At 42.0% G+C, this 10181-nt stretch overlaps 1 protein-coding gene across 1 annotated transcript; it reads left to right on the forward strand.

The window, feature by feature from the left end:
• The first annotated feature begins 1046 nt into the window (after window positions 1-1046).
• On the forward strand, window positions 1047-9714 carry LOC128214855 (beta-1,4-galactosyltransferase 4-like). Its single transcript, XM_052921539.1, has 8 exons — window positions 1047-1628; window positions 1906-2066; window positions 2525-2596; window positions 4800-4984; window positions 5665-5787; window positions 6031-6135; window positions 8265-8403; window positions 8724-9714. The coding sequence occupies exons 1-8, from the start codon at window positions 1079-1081 to the stop codon at window positions 8784-8786; spliced, it is 1398 nt and encodes a 465-aa protein (XP_052777499.1). The 5' UTR covers window positions 1047-1078; the 3' UTR covers window positions 8787-9714.
• Window positions 9715-10181: the final 467 nt, after the last annotated feature.

Below are 10181 nucleotides of genomic sequence, written 5' to 3' on the forward strand. Positions count from 1 at the left end.
ACGAGTATTTAAAACTAACATGGAGGTTGCACACGACACACCGGTTTCTTATTGTTAATACGTATAAACGCAAAAAAAACGATATGTCGTGTGCAACATCCATGTCAGTTGGTCAAAGGTCAAGGAAACAACAAACGGTCATTTGTAAACGTTCCTTGTATTTTGAATTGTACTGGTTGTTACTTGCCATGTATTGGGGGTAGTTTGTAACTTTGCACAAACATGTGCAAGAATGTCAAAGGTCAATGTCTACTTTAAGGGTAATTGGTCAAAAGACCCTGTATGTTTCCCTTCTGTCCGCGCTTAAAATTATATATTACTTGTTCAATTTGTCCAAAACCTTCTGATAGCGCATATTAGACAACTAGTTTTCATGGCATTTCGGCGGGTCTTGCTTGTATGTGTTTTTTCCATAACACCATAACATAACAAGAAGACAGTTCCCTTTTTACAAGGCTACTTGTCGGTTATTAAAAAGCGTTGATCTCAAAGTTTAACCATTTAGCTGCTTGCCTGATAAATCCAAAATTTATCAGCGGAAGGATTTCTGGAGAAGGGACATAACCTCGTCCAGCATCACTCCATTGCGTGTAAAGATTAGCCTCCCGTGAACCAGCATGGCGCCCTGTCTCCCGGATGAAGGTCCGCTGGTAGCTTTATCACGAAGGATACATTGCTAGTTTCTATAATTCTATTTTGATTTATACATATAAAATTTGAAATATTGATCATTTACAAATCATTTAAATACAGCGGAGTTGTTTTGTGTGTGTTTTTTATCATGCAAGTCCGAAGATAAGTAAATATGCCGTGGAAATAGAAAGACGGCTGGTGGTTAATTAAACCGGCGTGAAGCAATTGATAGTGTTACAATTTACACTGCCTGTGAACCGTATTAGTATTATTATGCAATACACTGCTAAAAATATATTTTTTGCCAGAAAGCTTAGAACATATTAGACAATATATATCGTATATGATAATTGTGTACATATCATATTTTACTGGTGCCAAACACAATCTTTATTACTTTGCAGAAAAACAGACACCCTTCATTTCTGGTTGCAATTTAACCGCCATGGAACAGATTAAACATTTCTATCGAAGACGCGACGGTTTTCACTGTTATATCTACCTGATCATGAGTATCATAGTGACTCTTATGTTTATCCAATTTGCATCAATTTTTCATGGCACAATTTCAAGAGACGCAGATTTGAAAGCGAATGTTTATACCAAAAAACAAAACCGTGAAGCCACGTTTAAGAAGTCTACAGTGACATCGGACCAAGCGAAACAGGCTACTATAGCAAATATCACGGATATTCTAGAAGAGATACACATACTTAAAGCAATGTTGAATATATCAACTAAAAATATAACGTTTAACGCCAAGAGAAAAGTGATAACTAAAGATGAAACAATAAGTATCTTGGGGGACGAGAAGAACGCGCTTGTTATTCGCAACCATAGCAACGGTAAAGTTGATCTTCAATGGCCGAAAGTGAATGACTCCAGTTTTATCCTGAAACAGCCGTCAATTAACTGGTCACTTGTGCTTGACCATAAACTGGTCAGGGCTGGAGGGAAACGACCGAACTACTGTCCACTTTGGCCGTCAGAACTCAGTACGTTTGTATCATCGAATGCAAAATGACTATTATTCTTTGCAAATAGACAAATGTTCCTTGTTTATACATGTAATATTTTATTAAGAGAGTTGGTGGAAATGTTCATACATGTAGTTTGGCTATACAAATCGCTTCTTTCAGCAATTTGCTTATTAATTATACAATTAATTAATTAATTGACATATTGATTGATTGATCGACTGGATGATCATTGTTTGACAGAAAGACTTAAAATAAGAAACATATATCGTAATGTATGTGATGTTTATGGCAGTCGGGCAGATGCCGCCAGATACCTTCATCCGGGAGACTGAGCTGCCGGAAGCATACAGGAAGCAGGTTCAACATGGCGGCCGCTTCCGGCCGAGTGAGTGCGAGCCCCGAGAACGCACGGCGATCATCATACCTTACAGGGATCGGGAGCAAAACCTCAAGGTATTTCCAGGGCCAGAAACCTAATCTCGTGTTGAGCTGCTTATCCCTGTGTATTTTGGAAGGGGTAGAGCTATATATGACAATCAGTCTTAAATTAATTACTGTATACATATGTGTATTCAAAGTTAGCTGTGACAATCTCTGACCCCAGATCGATACAACCATCTTTTGCAGAGTACAATACATTGAACAGGCATAACCTTAATTTGGTACTTTTGTCTCGCATTTCGATTTACAGCTGACTTACCACTTAATTTTATCCGACCCTCAAACACGCTAGTTTTGAAGTGTTTCTAATATTTTAAAATATGATGCTTGGTGACGCCATATAATGTTCACATCACTAGGAAAATTGTGACAGTTCAAGAGATTGCAGTTTGTGTTTTAGTTCTTTATTTCAACGGAAATGTTTTGACCAATCTTTCACAAACCGCTCCCAATGTTTGCTTATGCCGCAGGTACAACTTCGCCACCTGCATATGGTACTACAGAGACAGAACCTGGAGTACGGCATATATGTGGTAGAAATGGTGGGTCATGTTTACGTTTATCTGCTTACACGTCATTTTTTAAGGAATTCAATCAACAAATGAGCGTAATCTCTGTTAGCATCAATAAACCTTGATGGTATATATATAGGGTCACCAGACATCTGAATATTACATATTTGGGTGTCGAAAACTTTAAAACTCATCTGTGACGGTTCAATGAAATCGTGTTAGAGGGCGCGTAACCTTTGTTATACACGTCTTTGGAGGTTAAAGAATGTCGTGTGAGACGGCGCGAAATCTAAATAATAAACCTCTGGAGATGATTATAATAATAATAATAATAAACCTCCGGTTCAAGGAGATCGTGTCTGAGGGCGCGTAACGTTTATAATGCACATTCCGGATGGTTCAAGGAGATCGTGTCTGAGGGCGCGTTACCTTAATAATGCGCGTCCCGGATGGTTCAAGGAGATCGTGTCTGAGGGCGCGTTACCTTAATAATGCGCGTCCCGGATGGTTCAAGGAGATCGTGTCTGAGGGCGCGTTACCTTAATAATGCGCGTCCCGGATGGTTCAAGGAGATCGTGTCTGAGGGCGCGTTACCTTAATAATGCGCGTCCCGGATGGTTCAAGGAGATCTTGCCTGAGGGCGCGTAACCTTAATAATGCGCGTCCCGGATGGTTCAAGGAGATCGTGCCTGAGGGCGCGTAACCTTAATAATGCGCGTCCCGGATGGTTCAAGGAGATCGTGCCTGAGGGCGCGTAACCTTAATAATGCGCGTCCCGGATGGTTCAAGGAGATCGTGTCTGAGGGCGCGTTACCTTAATAATGCGCGTCCCGGATGGTTCAAGGAGATCGTGTCTGAGGGCGCGTTACCTTAATAATGCGCGTCCCGGATGGTTCAAGGAGATCTTGTCTGAGGGCGCGTTACCTTAATAATGCGCGTCCCGGATGGTTCAAGGAGATCTTGTCTGAGGGCGCGTTACCTTAATAATGCGCGTCCCGGATGGTTCAAGGAGATCTTGTCTGAGGGCGCGTGACCTTAATAATGCGCGTCCCGGATGGTTCAAGGAGATCGTGTCTGAGGGCGCGTGACCTTAATAATGCGCGTCCCGGGTGGTTTAAGGAGATCGTGTCTGAGGGCGCGTTACCTTAATAATGCGCGTCCCGGGTGGTTCAAGGAGATCGTGTCTGAGGGCGCGTTACCTTAATAATGCGCGTCCCGGGTGGTTCAAGGAGATCGTGTCTGAGGGCGCGTGACCTTAATAATGCGCGTCCCGGGTGGTTCAAGGAGATCTTGTCTGAGGGCGCGTTACCTTAATAATGCGCGTCCCGGATGGTTCAAGGAGATCTTGTCTGAGGGCGCGTGACCTTAATAATGCGCGTCCCGGGTGGTTCAAGGAGATCTTGTCTGAGGGCGCGTTACCTTAATAATGCGCGTCCCGGGTGGTTCAAGGAGATCGTGTCTGAGGGCGCGTGACCTTAATAATGCGCGTCCCGGGTGGTTCAAGGAGATCGTGTCTGAGGGCGCGTTACCTTAATAATGCGCGTCCCGGATGGTTCAAGGAGATCTTGTCTGAGGGCGCGTTACCTTAATAATGCGCGTCCCGGATGGTTCAAGGAGATCTTGTCTGAGGGCGCGTTACCTTAATAATGCGCGTCCCGGGTGGTTCAAGGAGATCGTGTCTGAGGGCGCGTTACCTTAATAATGCACGTCCCGGGTGGTTCAAGGAGATCGTGTCTGAGGGCGCGTTATCTTAATAATGCACGTCCCGGGTGGTTCAAGGAGATCGTGTCTGAGGGCGCGTAACCTTATTAATGCACGTCCCGGATGGTTTAAAGAGATTGTGTTTGAGGGCGCGTGTTGAAGAAAACACATACAGGAACTATTACTATCATATTGAATCATGAATGGGTGATAGGGACACATAAATCGCTACATTATTTGTTTGGGTCAAATAGGTCATACATGTATTTGAATCCCCCCATCCCTGCAAATCAGCTAGTGACCGACTTCGTTCAGTTATACATTTTTGCCATTTTTTTTCGAATGTCGAGAATACGTCAAGGCTCAATAAAAATTGGCCGGTTTAAAGAGGGCTAGTGTTTTATAAAAATATAAATCAAATTCATTCCCATGAAAAGTAACATTTTCATTCCATGTTTGTGATATAGATTATTTCTTTGCTTCAATTTACACTAATAAAACCCAAAATAAATATCCTTCTTACGCCTTGCAGGCGTTCCCGTCGCAGTTTAACCGCGGTTTGTTGGCGAACGTTGGCTTCCTGACGGCGTCCAGCGTGTCTAAGTACACGTGTTATGTTATCCATGACGTTGACCTGCTTCAGATGGACGACCGGAACCTGTACCGGTGTGGCCGCGTGCCACGACACCTATCGGCCACCAACTCTAAGTTCAAACAGTATGCATTCAATCTGTAGACCTTGGTCATTATGAGACCAATGTTTTTCGAAACTTCTTAAGTGTAACAAGCATAAGTAGCTTTTTTCAATTAGGTACAATACAGACTCAAATTTGATAACTCAAAAATGATTCGTTGTGATAATCATTCAAGTTCTTCCTGTTTAATTTCTTACAGAAGTGAATTTTACGCGAAAAATACAAAAACAAACGAAGTGAGCTTGTCTTAAGCTGCTTAACATCTCCCTTTTCAATGATTATATTACAGTAATGTACATCTCTTGTTGACGGAAAAAACAATCCATGTTTATTGAAAAATACACCCCTACTACGTTTCTATAGATGAACACAGATGTTGCCTTTACTGGAATATGGATTCAATTGGGCGCGTATCTATATAGTACACGTCCGGTACGGTTCAATGAGATCGTGATGGAGGGCGCGTTACATGCGGAATACCTCTAATCCAACAAATGTGACACTTGTGACTGAAGAAAATTCGTTTTATTGCAGTAAAATCTATGTAGCGTTGATACAACAGGTGATGTCACAGACGAGTTCATACGACGTCGATTTTTTTCAGAACGAATCTTATTTCCAACTTCCTAATAAATTCAGACAGAATGTAATAATCAAATGCTTCGAGACTTAAGATGTAATGTTATTCTCTACCTTATCTAGGTTGCCGTACACGTCGTATTTCGGCGGGGTGTCGGCTTTCAGCCCAGAGCAGCTGTGGCGCGTGAACGGCTACTCGAACCTGTACTTCGGCTGGGGAGGCGAGGATGATGACATGGTCATGAGGTGCGGATTAAATATAGTTATATGTTATTTCCTACTTATTTCATTTCCCAGACGCTATCGACATACAATGTATAATTTTAAGTCAATAACGTACAGCCGGTTTTCCCCAGCATGACTATATATCAACATTCTGCTGATCTTGGTCTTTTCCTCTTATTTTAAAGGATTTCTAACATCAATTGTTCGTGACGCGGGCAGATTTATTTTATTTAGACATGCACGATAATTTCTTTATTTCTTCAGAATTTTCACAGCCGGTCTTCACATTTCTCGCCCTAAGGCGCTGATCGGGGGATTCTGGGCGCTTGAGCATGAACACGATGCCGGCAATCCGAAGAACCCGCACAGGTTTGGTATATAATTACAATGTCTGACACGCATTAGTTGCTAATCTTTAGTATTTTTATGCCCCCTTCGAAGAAGAGGGGTATATTGCTTTGCACAGGCATGTCGGTATGTCGGTCGGTCGGTCGGTCGGTCGGTCCGTCGGTAGACCAAAGCTTGTCCGAGTGATAACTCAACAATTCCTGGACGTATGGTCATCAAACTTGACATGAAGGTTGGGCCTGACCAGTTGATGACCCCTATTGTTTTTGGGGGTCATTGGGCCAAAGGTCAAGGTCACAGTGACCTTGAATGGTAAAAGGTTGTCCATGTGATAACTCGACAATGCCTGCACCCATGGCCCTCAAACTTAACTTGGAGGTTGGGCTTGACCAGTAGATGAGCCCTATTGTTTTTGGGGCTCATCGGGTCAAAGGTCACAGTGACCTTGAATTGTAAAAGGTTGTCCGAGTGATAACTCGACAATGCCTGCACCTATGGCCCTCAAACTTGACTTGGGGGTTGGGCCTGACCAGTAGCTGACCCCAATTGATTTTGGGGGTCATTGGGCCAAAGGTCAAGGTCACAGTGACCTTGAATAGTAAAAAGTTGTCCATGTGATAACTCGACAATGCCTACACCCATGGCCCTCTAACTTGACTTGGAGGCTGGGCCTGACCAGTAGCTGACCCCTATTGTTTTTTGGGCTCATCGGGTCAAGGTCACAGTGACCTTGAATGGTAAAAGGTTGTTTGAGTGATAACTCAACAATGCCTGCACCTATGGCCCTCAAACCTGACTTGGGGGTTGGGCCTGACCAGTAGATGACCCCTATTGATTTCGGGGGTCATTGGGCTAAAGGTCAAGGTCACAGTGACCTTGAATGGTAAAAGGTTGTCCGAGTGATAACTCGACAATGCCTGCACCAATGGCCCTCAAACTTGACTTGGGGGTTGGGCCTGACCAGTAGATGACCCCATTTGTTTTGGGGGGTCATCAGGCCAAAGGTCAAGGTCACAGTGACTTTGAACGATAAAAGGTTGTCCGAATGATAACTCAACAATGTCTGCACCCATGGCCCTTGACTTGACTTGACTTGACTTGGAGGTTGGGCCTGATCAGTAGATGACCCCTATTGATTTTAGGGGTCAAGGTCACAGTGACCTTGAAAGCAAACTTGACAATTCCTGAACCTATTGTCATCAAACTTGACATGAAGGTAGGGCCTGACCAGTAGATGACCCCTCTTTACTTTGGGGGTCGTCGGGCCAAGGTCAAGGTCACAGTAACCTTTAACACAAAAAAGTTAACAATTCTTCTCCCAGTGATATCCCAACAATGCCTGAACCTATGATCATCAAACTTGACATGGAAGTTGGGCCTGACCAGGAGATGACACTTATTGATTTTAGGAGTCATTGTTTCAAAGGCTAAGTTCACAGTGACCTTGAATGCGAAAATGTTTCAAGTGATAATTCGACAATGCTTGCACCCATGGCCCTCAAACTTGACTTGGTCTGACCTGTAGATGACCACTTATGATTCTAGGGGTCATCGGGTCAAGGTTACAGTGACCTTGAACGAAAAAAGCTTGTCTGTGTGATAACTTGTCAATGCCTGCACACATAGCCCTCAAACTTGACATTTAGATATTTGGTGACCAGCTGATGATTCCTATGGATTTTGAGGTCATAGAGTCAAAGGTCATGGTCATAACAAACTCTATCCTCAAACTTTGAATGGTCAAAATCTTTAAACTACCCCAACGGCATCCAATGTCAGTGACAAATCAGCTGTCATTTCGGTCCATGCATATTTCATTCAATTGTCCATATAATCCAGACAACATGGCGCTCAGGTGGGCATAATGTTTGACAAACATCTCTTGTTTATGCTTATTTTACAAACGAAATTAAAATGTAGTATCCATTAAACAGACAAATATGTCATGAACATAAAGTAGTTGCAGTCAACACAGGTCGTTCAATTAAAGCGTTCTATTACACGGTCCAAACACAATTTTGATATCACATACATCAGTATTTCGTATTGCAATTTTAACGTTAAACAATGTTTAAAATGTCCATTTGAAGGGCATGCACGCTATATTTCGTCTTTTTGATTATATCGTGTTGTTTTTGTCTCCTAACCAGATTCACTCTTGTCAATTCGGCACCAGAGAGGATGAAGAGCGATGGGCTGCGATCTGTTGCCTACAAACGCTTGGCACTGGAGTTCAAGCCTCTCTATACCTGGGTCTATATCGGGGTCAAAGAAGCCCAAGTCATGGAGGTAAATTAGAAAAACAGTGTATGGTCGTTTCCAGTACAAGACTTAGAGAAACTTTAATCCAAATAACGAATAAAAGAGTACTTGAATTGCCTACTTGGAAGAATTGTTTTTGTAGACGTCAATTTGGGTAAAACAAAATGAACCTACATCAACCTACATCAATGTACATATCCATCATAAGCAAAAGCTTTTCGGGAATTTGTAAAAAAAAGCATATTGTTTGAAATAGTATACACTGTCTGGCAATTAGAACGAAAGCATTTTTGGACCTTTTCTGAGGCTTTCAAGTTCTCTGGTTTATTTTGCTCCTTGTTTTTCAGAAATTCGAAAGCTACCTTCAAGATCCGCCACTTCAGGAGCAAAGACAAGATAGTGAAACATGAAATAGGGAAACATAAACCACAAAGTGACACCGGAACCCGGGAAGCATAGACAACATAGTGAAATCTGAAGTCGGCAAAGACAGACAACATTGCGAAACCTGAAGTAGGCAAACACAGACAACATAGCGAAACCAGAAGTCGGCAAGCACAGACAATATAGCGTAACCTGAATCCGGGAAGCATAAACAACATAGCGAAACCTGAATCCGGAAAGCATAAACAACATAGCGAAACCTGATGTCGGCAAACACAGACAACATAGTGAAATCTGAAGTCGGCAAACATAGACAACATACTGAAAACTGAAGTCGGGAAACATAGGCAACATAGTGTCACCTGAAGTCGGAAAGCATACACAACATAGTGACACCTAAAGTCGGGAAACATAGGCAACATAGTGACACTTAAAGTCGGGAAACATAGACAACATAGTGAAACCTAAAGTCGGGAAACATAGACAACATAGTGAAACCTAAAGTCGGGAAACATAGACAACATTGTGACACCTAAAGTCGGGAAACATAGGCAATATAGTGACACTTAAAGTCGGGAAATATATAGGCAATATAGTGACACCTAAAGTCGGAAAGCATACACAACATTGTGACACGTGAAGTCGGAAAGCATAGACAACATAGTGACACATAAAGTCGGGAATCATAGGCAACATAGTGTCACCTTTAATCGGGTAGCAGCGCCTGAAATCGAGGAGCAAAGACAACATGGTGTCACCTGAAGTCGGGAATCAAAGACAACATGAAGTTATATAGCTCTGTCGTAACAAAAGCAATTTAGTGAACCTACTAACTTATACTTGATTTTTACAAAATAAAATAAAATTTATCATGATTTTACTAAAGATAATTTTAGAATCAAAGAATTCTTCAAAATAAGAATATTACATACTAGTAATTAATACCGGCCATAATTTCCCGAAACTTCTTAAGTCCTTTATAACACGATCACGCTAAGGGCACTATTTTGGTTTTGGTATATTTTGTGTTGTATTTATATTTTGAATAGCTTTGAGCTATTTAAAAAAAAGTTTTATTTATAATTATCAAGATAAATTTTCTTTACGTTGAAAAATTTCAGTAAATATTTTGATAAATGAAATAAGATACTTAATCCTGTTATAAGAGACTAAAGCTGTTCGAGAAAATTAAGCCCGAAAGTTATTTTTTAAACTGTTCATGATCAGTTCCGTTGACATTATATAGAGTTTCGATTAAACTGGTGCTTATACGTACATGAACGCCACCCAGATTATCCTCAAGGTGTACGCAATCCAGAACATCCTCGAGGCGTACGCCACCAATACTAGCCTCTAGGTGAACACCATCTAGACAGTCCCATCCTCGAGGTATACGCCACCCAGACCATTACCCAGGTGGA

Source organism: Mya arenaria, chromosome 13, assembly GCF_026914265.1.
Source record: "Mya arenaria isolate MELC-2E11 chromosome 13, ASM2691426v1".
Classification (NCBI taxonomy): Eukaryota; Metazoa; Mollusca; class Bivalvia; order Myida; family Myidae; genus Mya; species Mya arenaria.

Coding starts and splice junctions, on each gene's coding strand:
- LOC128214855 (XM_052921539.1), top strand. CDS start 1,079: ATGGAACAGATTAAACATTTCTATCGAAGACGCGACGGTTTTCACTGT. Junction 4,985..5,664: donor ACCAACTCTAAGTTCAAACA/GTATGCATTCAA, acceptor TACCTTATCTAG/GTTGCCGTACACGTCGTATT. Junction 5,788..6,030: donor GATGATGACATGGTCATGAG/GTGCGGATTAAA, acceptor TTATTTCTTCAG/AATTTTCACAGCCGGTCTTC.